We start from the raw sequence: 16478 nt of genomic DNA, 5'->3' as shown, positions 1-16478 counted from the left end.
CTGGCAATTAAAATGGAACGGTAATTATTGAAAAGTACCAAAAATGTCAGTTAATCACTTCGAAAGACAGTCTACGCAAACCTCACACGCTTCTCAGAATTATCCTCAGGAATTTCCGTCAGCTGCACGCGTTTCTTCCCCTTGCCTTTCCCAGCCGGTATTTCCTTCTTTTTCTCAATAACACCAGATCTCCCGTGCGCTTCTTCGTATTGCCTAAATGTCACTTTAGGCTCAACATACTCGGGCGCTGGCAAAACCTGTAGTAATCTATAATAATCTTCTTCGACACTCCTATAAGTTTCGTCTAACTTCTCAATCCGCTCGAAGCGATCAAGATCCTTTAAAGCTTCCTTATTGTGTTTGAATAGACGCTGTTTCACTTGTAATCTATACGCCTTATATTGTCTTGTATTAGATTTCTTGAGTCGTCGTAGTAAAGCCATTTCAACAAGTCTTTCAAATTGTCGTGGAATTATTTTACACTGCTCTCTAGCAAACCTGATCCACTCTGGAGCAACAGGGGCATCAGTGAAAGCCTCATCATTGAAAATTCCAAGTTTATCAAGACGCTCAAGATCGCATCTATCGCGAAGATCGTCAAAAGCGATATTGGGATCTTCGACAGTTACTTCTTTGACTAACGGATCCCTGTAGAATTCATCCATGAGGCAGTTGTATAAGTGCGCTCCATGATGGTGACCTTGAAAAGGCGGTAAAATTATGAATTGTGATATCCGTTTGCGGTGCTGCAGATTGAAGAAATCCTGTGAAGATTCGTCTGGAGTTGAATTTGAAGTATCGTAAGTTTTGGCGTTTTTGTAAAAGAGATACGAGTACACTGTGGAGAAACCAGCAAAACTGTAGACACCCGAAGAAGACTTCGAATAAAGGGAATATATCCGCCATCGATCATCGGTTGAGTCTATAAAAGATCCTGCTTCTATGAAGAATAGCACAAAGATTTGCATACGAGCATGTAATTCCTGTTGTAGCGGGTCCAAAATTGGTGATTTCCAGATTTCAAAGACAGTTTTATCGCCAGAAACTTCAGAAGAGTATGATGCCAAGAGCACTCCAGGAGGTTTGAAAGCTGGCGCAGCTGACGAAATATGAGCAAGCCATTCACTTTCATCAGTAAATGTGTCTAGTAATGTAGTTAGCGACCGCGAAACACAAAAGATAAAAAGCAAGGAAAGAGTTACTATCTGGCAGAAATTTTTTCAGAATAGCAAGCGGGTTTTCGCCGTCATGATATTTATCTTCATTGTCTGCTTCCTCCTTATTTTCTTCCTGTGCTGTGGCATCTTCTTCATTAGCATCCTCAGTTATATCCTCTTCTGCATCTTCCCAATTTTCCTCAGCCGCGTCCATCTTCTTCTTAACTTCTTCAATAACATCAGCTAATGCTTCGGCATTATCTAATTTGTCAGAATACGACACGTTAACATAGGGAGTGAGATCAGTAGAGCCAAATCTTAGCTAGAGAGCAGCCCGACGCGTCAGTATTCAACGATTTGGAACGTGATAGAATTACACAAACATACCGTAATTGCCAAGTCTTTGAAGCCATAAATTGCTTCAGCATCACCAAAAATCGGGTATGTAAATTTGGGATGGAACTGCTTTCCAAGCGTAGATCCGTCCGCGTTGACTGTCAAATATATGGTTAGCGCTACACCCAAGAAGCAGTAACTCCAGCAAACAAGGCATACCCAAAGAAATTAGAAGAGTCTTATTTGAGTCGGCTGTCCATTCTTCTGGCAACGTGATTGAATCCATTCTTGCTGCTTTGTTTGATGTACTTCACGCTGCCTATAGCTCATTATTGATGGTTGACGCGTCTGATTTTCACGTGATAAAGCGAGTGACATCATGGATTATTTCAAGGCCTGAGCCGCAGAGCGGGTGGAGTACGCTTTTTATTACTTCACTTCGGATTCTGTCTTTTATTTCGGATCCAGAGGTTCTATTACTGGGATAAAGACTGATAGCGAGAATATTGCTTGCTGATTTGATACTCACTGAACTGCGCACAGCGAAATCCTTGTGCTGGTGATAATTACCATATACCGACTATCAATTGATTTCTCATCGAAGTACCACTCGCGATGCAGCCTCTAAGCGGTCTTTTGACTTTGCTGCTGCTCTCTGCATTAATGTTGCTAGCGTACGATGTTACATTTCATTTGAGCTGCTCAGTATAGGTGTTTAACGCATTTGTCATAGATCATTCGCCTCAGGAATGCTCCCGCTCGTCATGTCGCTCTCGCCAAGCAATCTCCACACGGTGAGCACCGTCGGCATGGGCGTACTTATCGGTACTTCACTTATCGTTATAATTCCGGAAGGAGTGGATACCCTGTACACAGCTTCGCGTGTCCGCCATCGCAGACCAAATAGACCTGTATTTAATGGTCCGTCTACGCCTATTGACTTTGATCCAGGCAGCTCCGACAACGATGACAATGATAAAGGTCTTTTCAATGATCCGATAGGAAACAAAATCAAACGGGCTTTGAATTCTATCGCGAATACGCTTGAAATTTATGAGCGAAATAGTGAAGACGCAAAGATTGATAGAATAATCACGCCGCCGAATGTTGATGAAGCAACTCACAAATACGTTGGCGTGTCTTTGATTGCTGGGTTCATAATGATGTACCTTATTGATAAGCTGCCTTCGATCCTATCTAGCAATCAATCAGCTCAAAGCTTTCGTCGCCATGAGTCTGTGGATGTCGCTGAGCTCCAGACGTTTTCCGGTAACGGGTCTGGCCTACCGACTGAGGAAGGTTACGCCATGGCTTCAGCACCTGGACAAGGCAGCCCCCAATCTGGGGCAGGTTCTCTGACGTCAGGCCTAGTGATCCATGCTACAGCCGACGGAATTGCTTTAGGAGCCTCTGCTGCTTCTTCTAGCGTCGCTTTAGAAACTATAGTTTTTATTGCTATTATGATTCACAAAGCCCCTGCTGCATTTGGAATGTCCGCGGTCCTCCTCCGCGGTGGAGTCCCGCGTAGCTCGGTTAGGAAGTATTTGCTGATCTTTTCGCTAGCTGCACCGCTTGGAGCACTAGTTACATGGACTGCTATCATGTTTATTGGCGCAAATGATGGAGTAGCAAGTGTCCAATGGTGGACGGGAATAATTTTATTATTTAGTGGTGGCACATTTTTGTATGTTGCAGTCCATGTCATGAACGATAGTGAGCATGAGGAAAAGAGTAGTGGTCAGATGGCTGCCTTGAAAGATACGATCGCAGCGGTTACAGGGATGCTAATTCCCCTCGTCACGCTTGCAGTGAAAGATGTATAAAACTATAGTAATACAAAAAACTCCTCGTTGATGCTAAAATACATATTTTTTCAGAAAAAAAGATTTCCAATCTCGTGTCCCTTATCAGGCACGCATGATCTGTAGTTGATGCTTGGCTTGTCGGGCATTTTTCCGATTCAGCCACTTCTCTCTGGATACGATAGTCTTGCCAGAAGCTGGCGGTGCCATGGTCTTTGATTTCGCGGGTTTGAGCAGCTTTATCGTCCGATCTTCTTTTTGAATCTCTGTAATTTCTGGCTCGTCTATAAAAACTTTTCTCTTGTTCTTTGGCTGCTTTGCAATAGCTAGTTCTTCTTCTTCAAGAGATGTTGTAACCTGCCTCAACAGCGACTCTGGAAGAAACACTGGCACCTCTTCAGCTTCTGTCACAGAAGAAAGTTTCGACTTTTTTGATTTCTTTGATTTAGAGAGATCCTTTTCTTCTTTTAATTTTTCAGCCTTCGCTACGCGTTTGGCACGCTCCTGCGTCTTTGCTGCTTCGATATCGGCTCTGCGGGCTCGCTCAGCTGCTAGAACTTTGCTGCGGCCTCCTGAGAACGAGATATCCTCAGGTGCTTCATCATCGTCAGAGGCTTCTTGCTCCACTTCATTTCGCTGTACTGCCTTTGGCAAAATTTCTGCCGTATCATCTGCTTCACTGGCCTCGTCAAACTCCTCATCGGCAGTAACATATCCGGTGAGTGGCGTATCAGGCTCGGTGAACTTCAAGTGCGATACTGCCGTCTTTGGTGTTTTGTAAGCCGACTTCGGAGTCGATGTACTCCCTAGGTTCTTTATCCGAGGGGTCTTTGGGGTCTTCATGATGTAAATAGTTGATATCCAATTCTCTGCACAGTTGACACACGTGCAAAAAGTTTTTTTAGGGTCAAAATGGGAATAGGGTTAGGAAGGCCTTGTTTGCAGCCGCGCCAGTCTTTGATTTCGCTTCACGTCCTCGCTTCCTTGCTCCCTGTTTATTCACGTAATTCTCGTTTGGGCTCTGTGTAAGATATTGTATTAGGCTACTGTCTAACTAAGCTAGTACCGCTTATTTCTTATTTCTCTTTTTTTTTGCATCATACTGCAGTTCTTGCCATTCAGCTAAGCGCCAGCGGCGGCATGGCGTTTACTATTACGCGCTCGGCCGGTGACTGGTTGCCTGTCTCGGCGCATGGAAACTGGTCTGCGCGGTTCCGACAGACAGGCGAGTCGTCGTCAGCAGATCAGAATATTACGCTGTCACTACCGCGATATGTAAATAGTCGAGGAAGCTCACGGTCGGCGTCGCCGCTTCCTATGTCGGAGTCGAAGTTTGTGGATGCAGAAGATTCGACAAATGAGAAGGCTAGCCGATTCAGTCGACGCGTACTTCGTCCTGACACGCTTATTCCGCGGAGGAAAGTTACCGGAACACATCAGTTAATGGCTGCTGTAGTCGGCGTATGGTTGGCGATCGTGGTGATTTTAACGTGTACCGAGCGCGTGAGCTCGGATTTTGACCCCCTACGAGGTATGGTTCAAAAGACAAAAGAGATGGTCAGTCCATTTGACAAGCGGATACAGTATGTTGGCAGATGGTCGCGGAATAAAGCAGAAGGATCTGCGTCGGGGTTGTTGGTCTCGACGTACTTCCAAGGAGCATATGCTGATATTGGCTTCACCGGTACATCACTCGGTATACACCTTGGAAACTTCAAAGATCCAGTTACTGTGTCAGTCAGGATCGACGATGCAAGAGATTTTACGGTGGTGCCATACGGTCGCGAGATTATCTCTCTTGCGCAAAACTTGGCTCCGGATATAAAGCATGTGGCTCGCGTGATGTTTGGCGGCCAAGCGCGGCGGACTGATATCGAGGCTTTCTACGTCGATCGCGAGAGTTCTTTGGTTGATATTGGTAAGCCGAAGACGAAAATTATTGAGGTGGTTCAGGATACCTACAATGCCGTATGTCAACCGTTTTTTTTTTTTTTTAATCTTCGTATAGATTTATATCATTAACGATTGTTGGCTAGTCACACCTTGACGCTATAAGCTGGCCATATTTGTTAGCCGATGCATTACAAGCTGATAGGATTCTAATTCCTGGAGCAGGAATGTGCATCTCAAACTGCCCTAACGAAATCATGGCCCTCGACAAGTTCTACTTTCTCGGTAGTCTAACAGCGGCTCGCACCTTACCAAAATACTGGCATTTCGATCAGCAACCCCGCCCAAGCTTGATCATTTTAGATATAGGTACATCTACTAAGAAACTTATCGATCAAAGATTGATGTACAAAACGCTATTGCCGCAAGATGCGATGAAGACATATCGCGATGCAGTGGAGAACTTTGTCTGGCAAATGCGCAAGAAGGCGCATAAGCACGTGCCGATATTTATCATGCGACCTATAAATGGAGCCCTTGAGCTGGAGACGCAGACAGTTGTACACAATCTGCGAGCATCTGGAGATAAGAACGTACATTGGATTGATAGTACTGCGTGGACTGTTGCGGGCGATGACGAGAACACTAACCAGGCCAAGCAGGCCGCGTACATGATGGAGCATGTGTGCCCATTCTTGAGGCCCGAGGATGAGTGCAACTTTCTGGTGCCGTTTGAAGGTAGATTGAATAGCAAGGAGGATGAGTAGATTTCTGTCTTTGTTTAATGTAAATAGAGTATGAATTTATTTGCCCAATTAGTCGTGGTAAATATTTCAGCACGAATATAGAGTATCTGCAGTCACGCTATAAACCCAACCCTGATGCGGCACTTTGCAAGGGCTGAAACTGACATTGAACGTTCTCGATAACGAGAGCTGATCAATCTGTTCGTGACAAAAGACTGCATCTAGCATCAGAGATCAATAAAATAAAAGCGCTTTGCGGGCCTACCGGAATTCGAGAGACAGACGCAGTGCGGGCTCAAACCATTATATCCAAAGGATGGAGTATCTCGAGAGTCCGAATGCGACGATACCTATCATCCAGCCTACTAACGGAACTGGTCGCCATCGCAGCGGCAATAACGGATCGCAGAATGGCGTGAATGTGCCGCTGCTGGTTGGGATGGTGACGACTTTGGGATCTATTGCTATCCTTTTCATTTTTTTTGCTATCGTGTATTTTTTGTTTTACACCCGGCAAGGCCGCATTTTGCTGCATCGTGGTCGACCAGGCGAGTATGATGATGAGCAGGCTTTTCTTCGTGAAGAAGAGGAAGGGCTAGAGCAAATGGATGATATATCTCGGGCGTCGTATTTTCAGGCGAGGGCATTTTTGGAAGTGAACCCGCCGGATAGTATGCCGACCGATATTTCATTGTCGCAGTTTATGGCCATTCAAGAGAAGGGGGTTTCAGCATGGGAATTCGAGCCTGACTTCGAGAATGCAAACTGCTTTGTTGAGGCTCGGACAGAGATTGCATTTTACGATTCAGAGTGCTGCGTGATGACGAATTTACCTGTGCCGAAGCAAAACGATGTATACTACTGGGAAGCCAAACTTTACGATAAGCCAGAGCAGACTCTTGTCTCTATTGGGTTATGCACAAAACCGTATCCAACGTTCAGACTACCAGGGTATCACAGATTTAGCGTGGCTTACACCTCGTTGGGCGAGCGCAGGAACAACCAGCCGTTTCATGGTATACCTTATGGGCCGCCGCTGCAGCAGGGCGACGTTATTGGAGTTGGATTTAGACCGCGCACTGGCGCAGTTTTTTTCACTCGCAATGGAAAAAAGCTTGAGGATGCTGCTCATGGAATGAAATTCAACTTGTTTCCAACTATAGGCGCGAATGGCCCGTGTACGGTGCACGTCAACTTTGGGCAAGCTGGTTTTGTCTTTATTGAGGCGAATGTTAAAAAATGGGGCTTGGCTCCTGTGACCGGGTCGCTAGCCCCTCCCCCGCCGTATGGTTCTGAGCAAGGATCGGTTTTACTTGAAATTGGTAGATTTGGACGCGATTACGGCAGCACGAGAAGTTCTGCGCCACTGAATCTGCGAAACCAGAGAAACTCGTTTGCTATCAATGAAGCCAGCACCGATCACGGCGACAGTATTGACATGTCAAACATCACGATTGTTGATCCGTCATCGTCTACTGCTGTCCAAGCAGCGTCGTCGTCGTCATCGGCAAGCGATTTCTTTGCGCATCCTCTACAGCCGACGACAACCACTGACTCGACAGCATCTGTGCACAGCAACAGCCTAATTCCATTGCCGTCAAACATAAGTCATGCCCAGCGGATACCAGTGCGCGCGAGCGGTGGACGACAGAGATTTGAACCGCCGAGTAATAGGCCGCCAAGTTATCACTCAGACGATGAGCAGGAGCATAATAGCGAGACTGCTGCGTTGTTGGGACGCTCTCCGCCACCTGGATTTGATGAGAGTGTGTCTGCGCATGATTGAATTTCATTTTTTATTATTATTATTATAATATAGTATGTCGTTTGTAGTTTTTATGTTGTGTCGTTGCGATTAACATCTTATTCTTTTCATCACTTTTATTTTATTTTATTTTTTGGTTTCTTGGTCGATCTATTGTTCTTATAACTTTCACTGTCGGTCTGGACAAAAGTTTGACGCATGCAGCACTACTTGCAACAGCAGGAGCAGAAGGTTGAGGGCGCATTACTTGAGTTCTGACGAGTTTATTTGGTACGCTGCGTTGAAATAAGTATGCATTCGAATGTGAAGTGAAAAGGGAAATTAGGTGGAGGAGTTTAGAAAGATGGTTTGGCTGCATGGGTATAATTAATGTTTGTATTTTGTCTACTAGTCAGTTTGTTTGCTATGATTGCCTTTGATTGTGTTTGAACATCCGGGTGAAGGGAAGGTGGTGGAGAGGCCGCATATGTACGCTTTTTTCCCCTTTACTCTTTATATTGGCTGCTATGTTTTATTATTGTTTGCAGTACGGCGCAGTTACTTTACCTTTATAGTCGAACTGGCTATTTATGTGTTATTGTACTAGTTAATGATACAGTTCAGTATTGATAACAGCTATTATGTAATTAGTTAAGTAATTCAGAGGGCTGCTTCTATGCGATTCGAGGCCGAACTTGCTCTGAGGAGCGAAAGTGTGAGCCTCGGACAAGCCGGCAATATCAACTGAAGAGCATATTCTAATATGAACATTACATTCAAAAAAAAATCATATAGATATTAGTAAATCATAAAAGTAAATAAAGTTACCAAATCAAGTAATATGTATGACAAAAGCAGTAAATTATGGCCCTTGCAGCTTGTCTCTCCAAATCTTGTCGTTTTACCTTTCTAACCTTTTTTACTTTTCGCGTCGTCCTTCTTAATAGCAATTTCCCACATCCAGCAATAATCTCTTTCACTTTCTTCTTTCCTTTTTATTTCATATTTCTTTTGTATATTTTCTGAACGTACTGCAGTCAAAAGAAAATAAAAAAAATATATATACCACTATGAACGGATATGTCGAAAAGCCCGAGACTGCGCCAGCAGACATCGCCCCGACTACGCAGCAGACTGCAGAAGAAGCCAATGCCGTCTCGCAAGTCGAGGTCGGCTGGCTCTTTGTTCAACAGTATTATACTTATATGAACAAGAATCCCAACAGGCTTCACGTATGCTTCTCTTCTCTTTTTCGTTTCTTGTGTTTCTAGTTGCAGGATAGAGCTTGCCTTGTTCTGCTAAGATACTCGGATAGTTTGTGCTAATTCGTCTTCTAATTCAGCAATTCTACACCCGCAAGTCTATTATGTGCCATGGGAACGAGGGTGAGACTGTTCTCCCTCTTGTCGGCCAACAGGTATCACCTCCCCTTTTCTCTCGTTATTTTCTTACTGCATAGTTCAATCTAATCACAAACCTATCTAGCAAATTAACAAGAAAATTGTCGAACTTGACTTTCATGACTGTAAAGTTCTTGTTTCGAACGTCGACTCGCAGCCTTCGAACGGTGGTCTGGTCATTCAGGTGCTTGGAGAGATGTCCAACCGCGGTGGTCCTTCGCAGAAATTTGTGCAGACTTTTTTCCTTGCCGAACAGAAATCCGGATATTTTGTTTTGAATGATATTTTTCGGTTTCTCAAGGAAGATATTATTGACGAGAGTGTTGAGGATGAAGTCGAGGAGCCCGTGGCTGAGGAAGAGCCAGTTGCTGTGACTGTTTCGGATCCGGTCGTCGAGGCTCCGGCGCCGGTGCGTGCGACTGTGGCTTCTCCAGCGGTCGATCACAGCTCTGACACACCTGGTCCGGCTTCGGTAGAACAGGATGAGGCGACTATTCAAGAAGAGTACGCTTTGCATGAGATCGACGCAGATACTCCGATTATCGTTGACGAGTCCGCAAAGCCGGCTGTCGATGTACCAGAGCCACAATCGCAGATCGATGAGGTGCCACCTGTGCCGCTCGAGCCTGTATTTGAGAGTGCAGTTGAGGAGGAGAAGCCCTCTAGGCCGTTCTCGTGGGCTGCGCTAGCTGCGAAGAAGTCGGCTGCTGCTGCGGCCGCCTCTCCTGTCGTTGCTGCCCCTGCACCCGCACCCGCATCCGCACCCGCATCCGCACCTGTGCCGGCCAAGTCTGCGCCTGCTAAGACCGATGAGAAGAAGCGTCGCGAGCCTGCTATTGGTAGGTACACTGATGTATAATAATCTAGATTGTCTACTAATAATGTATATTAGAATACTTTTCGGTTTACATCAAAGGAGTATCAGACAAAGTGCCTGAGAAGGGTCTTCGCGAAGGTCTATCAAAGTTCGGCACAATCAAGCATTTTGAAGTACAGCGTGCGAGGTCGTGTGCCTTCGTTGACTACGCTGATGCAAATATGGTCAAGACTGCTCTCGAGGCCAAGAAATTAACATTTGATAATGGCGCGGTCGTATATATTGAGGAAAGACGTAGAAATGGTGTTACGGCTGGGCAGCAGCAGCAAGGTCAGAAAAATGGTGTGTTTCAGCAAAAGGGAAATGGCCGGTGGGAAGAGAAGCGGAAACAGCAGGCGCAGAACGGGGTCGAGAATCAGACTGGAAATCGTTTGAAGAATGGTCGTCCTAATAATTCGAAGAAAGCCGCTGCTGCTGCTAAGCAGTAACTGAGCGTGGATAAAAATTGTTTCTGATGCATGGTGATGATTACTTGAGATGAGGATGTCAGAGCAGATGAGTTTACCTTTTTATTTGATTTTTTTAGTCAATCATTTTTTTTGTCGTTTTTGCTTATACACAAAAGTTTGCTTTGAAGATTCTTTGATTTGAAAAAAAGATTGTGTATTTGTGTGTGGGCGGCGTGTGTTTTCAGCATTTCAGTTTTGATTCTTATTCATTCGTTTATACTTATTTACCTGTACAAAGTCCTTTATCTTTCTCTTTTTGTTCATTGCTTTTGTTTGCGCTTATCAGCTCATGAGAGTTTCATATCGCTCCCTTTTTTTTTATTTCCGTATGAATTTGCCTACCCATTGTTATAATTTTTTTGTGTTTCTATTTATATGATGTATTTACAATTGCTATCTCTATTGATTTTTATCTTCAATATATTAGCTTCTCGACTATAATTTCTTTGAATCTATTTCTTCTATAATTTGTATATCGTACAATAATAACTATATCCCAAATCACATGCAAAACCCACAAGAAAGCAATATAAACTATGGAAAATATGGAAAGACCAATAAAATGCACCATTAACCCTTAAACAATGACTAAATGAATGAATATCTATCTGGTAGAAAGACGATGCTTGTAGAATGCAGCCTGAGCGAGTCCCACACGATGACGATCGACATCGAAAGCAGCATATACGCTGCTCATAAATGAGGTTCCGAGTACGTTTCCTACACCATATGTACTTTCTCGAATAATGTCAAGGACACATTCGTCATCTTGTTGCTGAGATGAGAGAAGTTGCCGACGGAGCTCGGGTAAGGAGACGCGGATTGTTTTTGTGGAGGATGACGAGACTGAAAAGGAGAACTCTAGGTGGCCTTGGTGATGCGTTGAGACTGAAGAGCAAGGAAGACGATATCCTGGCAGGGAGTTATCGTATGTTGCATTGGGAAAAATTGAGGATGCGATAGAATCTGCGACTTGATCGTCGATGAGAATACCGATTGTACCTGAATCGAGAAGCATACCGATGCCTGGTTCGGAATCGATTTCAGAATTTGAAGTGATTTTGGTGTTTGATGTGGGAGGAAGGAGAGATGTTGCATTGTTGTGCGAGACAAATTTGATATCCTGGACACGAAGTGAAAAGTCCTCGTCGGTGATGCACGGGATGAAAGCCATCATGTCACCGGCGTGCTTCGATTCATCAATAAAACCGAGATCTAGAGATGGTTTGGGCAGCAGATTCTTCTTTTGTGAATTTTTTACCAATTTGAAGTATGCAGATAGACGCGATGAGTGGCTGCTGGTGCTAACATCAATACCGGAATCATGGTCTTCGTTGCGAGAACCGAGATATAATGCAAACATTGGATGCGGATTTGATAGCACTCGCATGTTAGACTCGATTCGTTGATCAGCAGCCGTAGTGATCTTACTAGCAAGAGTCTCGTACTTGAAATCAGATTGCTGTCGGCTTTTGTATCCAAGTCCAAGAACTCCTTCTATATCAAAATCAAGTACTGAGTCCTCAATCATAGCGAATGGTTGATCACGAACAAGGAACTTGCCGATATGTACGTCGTCGCGTACGAAGCTGCCGCGAGCAGTCGCGGACTGGTTGGCAAAGCCAAAGACGAATGACATGTCTAGATTGTGAGAAGTGCGACTGTCAAGGGGATTATATCCTCCGCCGCATCCAAAGGCGCTAGAGCGGCACTGTTTGCTGGAAGAAGAAAACACAAGCATGTCCGCTGAGCCGGTGTCGACGAGAAGAGTCTGTAGCTGGGGCGGACTGCCTACTCCGACGGTGATTGTGTATACTGCCGACGAATGAGCAACATCAACTGAGGAGGAGGAAATCCTGTGTCCTAGTGCAAGGTCGTGAATTGCTGAATGCGGGATCGCCGGATGAGGAGCGAAGCTGTGTGAGGACTCTTTGTGTAGAGTGAGCGGGAAGGATACGTGAGGAGAATGAGTGCTGCGACTGTAGAATACAGCAGCAACGACAAGTGAAAAACAAAGCAATACGACTCTGAATATTGACTGCATTTTTTTTTAACAAACTTCGAGAAGAAGAAGAAGAAGTAGAAAGAATAAGGAAGCGCGACGGCCTTTTATATCTTGTCTGCATTTATAAACTGTCTGCGTTCTCGAATCTTGGTTCTGAATAGACTTTCCTTCTACGTGCGGCTCGCCCCTGACGCTAGTCTTTATTGGGTTAAAAATGGCTGTGCGTATGGCCGTGTTCGGCAGAATGGCGACAGAATAGGAAATTGGGACTAGCCACGCGCCGCAGGGGCTTGCGTATAGATGCCCAGCCACGTCGCTGCTGGGTGCTGAAGATCACTTCGTAGTGCGCGGGAAAGAGAAGGTTCGTTTCGAAACTGATAAATATAGATTGACTGACGTAGGAGGAGCAGTTGAAAAGATTTGTTACAAGACGAGTGGCTGGTGGCGGACGAGAGGCGAGTACGTAATCGCAGCGTAACTGACAATGAATTAGCGGATGCATTGCGACTGCCATAAATTAAGAATCTTTTAAAAATATTGAAAACAAAGTACCGAGAAGAAGCAATGACATTAAATAAGTTATTAAATAAGTCATGAATATGTAAAGAAGAGTTGCATTTAGTTAACTGTCTCGTAATATAATTGAGATCAAATGTGTGGGTACAAAACTATATTGCTTACACTCAAAGCACGTGCTACAGAGCGAGCCTTTGTCGATTGATTCAGACTGCTTCAGTCAAATTAGACTGAAACTACTATATAACCTACTAAAAGACGGAAGATTATTGAAACGCAAGTGAGATATGGCAGAAGATAACCTCGTGCATTCACATGACGCAAATCATCCGGCAAACCTGATTTGCGAGCTCTGCAAGCTTTTCTATAGTAATGGCTGGGTCACTGGTACCGGAGGTGGTATTAGTGTGAAGGATGGGTATGTTTGTTGTAGAGGTATGGATTACTACGATACAGCTAACACTGTGCTCTAGTGACTTGATTTATCTTGCTCCGTCGGGCGTTCAAAAAGAGGTGGGATTGATTCATAGAGATTTTTTGATGGAGACTAATATGGGAATATAGCGTATGGTGCCGGATAATATGTTTGTAATGGATTCTAAGACAAAAGAATATATTCGAAGGCCACAGATTTATAAGCCTTCGGCTTGTACTCCGCTGTTTATGGCTGCATATGATATACGCGGAGCGGGAGCCTGTATTCATACCCATTCACAGGTGAGTAGAGACTATAAGATCTAATTTGATAATATACGGATCCGGTGGATTGATTTTTAATGATATGAACTGAACAGAACGCGGTTATGGTGTCACTGCTGTATGAAAAAGAATTCAAGATTGCAAATATTGAGCAGATCAAGGCCCTGCCACGGGTAACGTCTCAAGGATACCTCGGGTTTTACGACACGCTGACGATCCCAATTATTGAAAACACTGCGCATGAAGAGGACCTGAAGGACACACTTGAGCGGGCGATACTCGACTACCCTGAGGCCACGGCAGTGCTTGTGCGTCGACATGGCATCTACGTCTGGGGCGAGAGTGTGTGGAAGGCGAAGGTGTATAATGAGGCGATAGATTACCTGCTTGAGCTAGCGATTAAAATGCGCCAGTGTGGAATTGCGCCCGATGGTGCTATTGGCAGCGAGAAGGGTGCTCTACGAGTAGAGTGAATGATAAGAGTGGTATATCTTGTGTAGAATAGTAGCAATATTCTTATAATAAGAGACGAGCCGCATGGCCTTGCGTCGAGAAATGGCTACATAGATTTAGTAGAGCACATATATATGTTATATACAAATATAATAGACATAGATATATATATATACAAGAGAATATATTCAAAGGCGAAGCAGTCAGATGTATGTATCCGCTCCATTATAACACGTGTTTGTGCCTATCCTCTGCCACAGTTGTTGCCAGGTGTCAAGATGCCCTTTTTTGAGTTTTCCCCGAGCTTCTTCGGCTGCCTGAATTCACCTCTCTCTGCTTCCGCCTCCTCTGCTTCTGCTTCCTCTACTTCATCCTCTTCACCATCATCGCAATGCGTGGACTATCCTCTTACGGACTCTATGTCCTCGGACTATCCCTTGCTCTTCCTCTTCACCAACTCGTCGCCGCTCAGGATCTCGAAATCGAGGAGATCGTCGACGACGACACGGCTGGTTTCACCGACGAGATCCTCGAAAAGGCCATTGCCCACCCGATCTTTGAGGTATCTTTGCTATCATCTGTCTTGTGTTGATTTTTCTTATCTACTCTATACTAAACCTTTTTTCTTCTACAGCCCTACTCCGGATCAGTCTCCCCCGGTGCCTTCTTCGAGCAGTTCACCGACGGCTGGCGCGACCACTGGAAGGCCTCAAATGCCAAGAAAGAGACCGCGGCCGGCGGCGAAGAGTTCTCCTACATTGGCCGGTGGTCAGTCGAAGAGGCGAAAGTGTTCAAGGGTCTCACTGGTGACAAGGGTCTCGTTGTCAAGGACAAGGCCGCGCACCACGCCATCTCGGCAAAGTTCCCGCAGCCGATCGACAACACTGATAACACTCTTGTAGTGCAGTACGAGGTCAAGCTCCAGAATGGCCTCGACTGTGGTGGCGCATACCTCAAGCTTCTCACTGATGAGGCCAATCTCCATGAGGAGGAGTTCTCCGACAAGACCTCGTATCAGATTATGTTTGGCCCTGATCGCTGTGGCTCCACAAACAAGGTACACTTCATCGTCCGCCGCAAGAGTCCTCTGACAGGAGAGTACGAAGAGAAGCATCTCATTGGCACTCCGCACATGGTCACCGACAAGCTCACAAATTTGTACACCCTCATTATCAAGCCAGATCAGACGTATGAGATTCGCATCAATGGTGACATTAAGAAGGCCGGATCGCTAATCGAGTCTCTCGACTTTCAGCCAGCCTTTTCTCCCCCTCTTACCATTGCCGACCCAGATGACGTCAAGCCTGAAGACTGGGTTGATCTCAAGACCATTCCCGATCCTGAACAGGCCGTCAAGCCCGACGACTGGGACGAAGATGCGCCGTTCATGATCCCTGATCCTGAAGCCGTCAAGCCTGAGGACTGGGATGAGTCTATCGAAGAGGTCATTCCTGATCCCGAGGCCGAGAAGCCTGAGGACTGGGATGACGAGGAAGACGGCGAGTGGATCTCCCCTGTCATTTCTAATCCTGAGTGCGTTGACCACGGTTGTGGACCTTGGGAGGCGCCGATGATTGAAAATATGAATTTCAAGGGCAAGTGGATTCAGCCTGAGATTCCTAACCCCGACTATATCGGTCCCTGGTCACCCAGAGAAATCCCGAACCCGAACTACTACAACGACACCAAGCCTGCCAACCTCGAGCCCATTGGTGCTGTTGGATTCGAGCTCTGGACCATGTCAAACGATATTCTTTTTGACAACATCTACGTTGGGCACTCGATCGAGGAGGCTGAGACTATTGGAAACGCAACTTACGCTGAAAAGATTATTTACGAGATGCAGGAGGAAGTGGCCAGCCGACCCAAGGTTGATGATCCCTCGGCAGAGCCTTCTCTTTGGGATCAGTTTAAGGAGGATCCCATCAACTTCTTAATTTACCAGGCCGAGATCTTCTATACTTTCTTCAAGCGTGACCCTATCTTTGCCGTTAAGCAGTACCCTGAAACTGCGGCTGCCTTTGGTGTCATCATTGTCTCTATTCTTGGTTTGTTATTCGGTACTATCGTTACGATCTTTGGCGCTGCCAAGCAGGCTGAGAAAAAATCCACCGATGCGAATGATGCTACGGCTGAGCCTGTTGCTGCTGCTGCTTCTGGAAGCAGTGGCGCCGCAGCTGGAACTACTGAGGCGAAAAAGCGGACGGCGAAGAATTAAGAGGGATGTACAATTAACAAACAATTGCTCAGGATTTTTTCTCACATAAAAAAGAAAAAGAAAGAAAATAATGTTAGTTGATGTGTAATATTTAAAAAGGAAGAGTAAATGTCATTAATACAATATTGAGAAGTAAAATAAAAATCTGCTGCTGTCGAACCGAGATCCGCGATGAGCTATAAACTT

General features: G+C 45.3%; 9 protein-coding genes across 9 annotated transcripts; 6 read left to right on the top strand and 3 right to left on the bottom strand.

Annotated features, from left to right (window-relative positions):
- Positions 1-7: 7 nt before the first annotated feature.
- Positions 8-1800, bottom strand: V2V93DRAFT_376320 (acyl-CoA N-acyltransferase). Its single transcript, XM_066911719.1, has 4 exons — positions 1713-1800; positions 1545-1651; positions 1203-1479; positions 8-1144 (listed from the first exon to the last, which is right to left on the bottom strand). The coding sequence occupies exons 1-4, from the start codon at positions 1777-1779 to the stop codon at positions 72-74; spliced, it is 1524 nt and encodes a 507-aa protein (XP_066763148.1). The 5' UTR covers positions 1780-1800; the 3' UTR covers positions 8-71.
- Positions 1801-1936: 136 nt separating this feature from the next.
- On the top strand, positions 1937-3351 carry V2V93DRAFT_376319 (Zinc/iron permease). Its single transcript, XM_066911718.1, has 2 exons — positions 1937-2167; positions 2227-3351. Exons 1-2 carry the CDS (start codon positions 2109-2111, stop codon positions 3314-3316), a joined length of 1149 nt encoding a protein of 382 aa, XP_066763147.1. The 5' UTR covers positions 1937-2108; the 3' UTR covers positions 3317-3351.
- V2V93DRAFT_376318 (uncharacterized protein) lies at positions 3103-4168 on the bottom strand. Its single transcript, XM_066911717.1, has one exon. The coding sequence runs from the start codon at positions 4136-4138 to the stop codon at positions 3401-3403; it is 738 nt and encodes a 245-aa protein (XP_066763146.1). The 5' UTR covers positions 4139-4168; the 3' UTR covers positions 3103-3400.
- A 78-nt stretch (positions 4169-4246) lies between these two features.
- On the top strand, positions 4247-6048 carry V2V93DRAFT_388958 (uncharacterized protein). Its single transcript, XM_066912344.1, has 2 exons — positions 4247-5263; positions 5332-6048. Exons 1-2 carry the CDS (start codon positions 4436-4438, stop codon positions 5950-5952), a joined length of 1449 nt encoding a protein of 482 aa, XP_066763145.1. The 5' UTR covers positions 4247-4435; the 3' UTR covers positions 5953-6048.
- A 199-nt stretch (positions 6049-6247) lies between these two features.
- V2V93DRAFT_329267 (concanavalin A-like lectin/glucanase domain-containing protein) lies at positions 6248-7717 on the top strand (the record flags this gene model as incomplete). The annotated part of the gene is made up of 2 exons (XM_066907620.1): positions 6248-7323; positions 7615-7717. The coding sequence occupies 2 exons, from the start codon at positions 6248-6250 to the stop codon at positions 7715-7717; spliced, it is 1179 nt and encodes a 392-aa protein (XP_066763144.1).
- Positions 7718-8613: 896 nt separating this feature from the next.
- Positions 8614-10839, top strand: V2V93DRAFT_376313 (uncharacterized protein). Its single transcript, XM_066911716.1, has 4 exons — positions 8614-8907; positions 9018-9092; positions 9161-9914; positions 9968-10839. The coding sequence occupies exons 1-4, from the start codon at positions 8746-8748 to the stop codon at positions 10378-10380; spliced, it is 1404 nt and encodes a 467-aa protein (XP_066763143.1). The 5' UTR covers positions 8614-8745; the 3' UTR covers positions 10381-10839.
- V2V93DRAFT_376312 (aspartic peptidase domain-containing protein) lies at positions 10794-12479 on the bottom strand. The gene has a single exon (XM_066911715.1). It carries the CDS (start codon positions 12443-12445, stop codon positions 11006-11008), a length of 1440 nt encoding a protein of 479 aa, XP_066763142.1. The 5' UTR covers positions 12446-12479; the 3' UTR covers positions 10794-11005.
- A 658-nt stretch (positions 12480-13137) lies between these two features.
- On the top strand, positions 13138-14232 carry V2V93DRAFT_351380 (class II aldolase/adducin N-terminal). The gene is made up of 4 exons (XM_066907983.1): positions 13138-13340; positions 13396-13435; positions 13487-13639; positions 13717-14232. Exons 1-4 carry the CDS (start codon positions 13210-13212, stop codon positions 14092-14094), a joined length of 702 nt encoding a protein of 233 aa, XP_066763141.1. The 5' UTR covers positions 13138-13209; the 3' UTR covers positions 14095-14232.
- Positions 14233-14410: 178 nt separating this feature from the next.
- On the top strand, positions 14411-16435 carry V2V93DRAFT_351379 (Calreticulin family-domain-containing protein). Its single transcript, XM_066907982.1, has 2 exons — positions 14411-14636; positions 14709-16435. The coding sequence occupies exons 1-2, from the start codon at positions 14466-14468 to the stop codon at positions 16290-16292; spliced, it is 1755 nt and encodes a 584-aa protein (XP_066763140.1). The 5' UTR covers positions 14411-14465; the 3' UTR covers positions 16293-16435.
- The last annotated feature ends 43 nt before the right edge of the window (positions 16436-16478 follow it).

This window comes from Kockiozyma suomiensis, assembly GCF_038497685.1.
Source record: "Kockiozyma suomiensis strain NRRL Y-17356 unplaced genomic scaffold V2V93scaffold_19, whole genome shotgun sequence".
Classification (NCBI taxonomy): domain Eukaryota; kingdom Fungi; phylum Ascomycota; class Lipomycetes; order Lipomycetales; family Lipomycetaceae; genus Kockiozyma; species Kockiozyma suomiensis.
The sequence above is the reverse complement of the archived record's forward strand: the minus strand, read 5'-3'. Positions and strand labels throughout refer to the sequence as shown.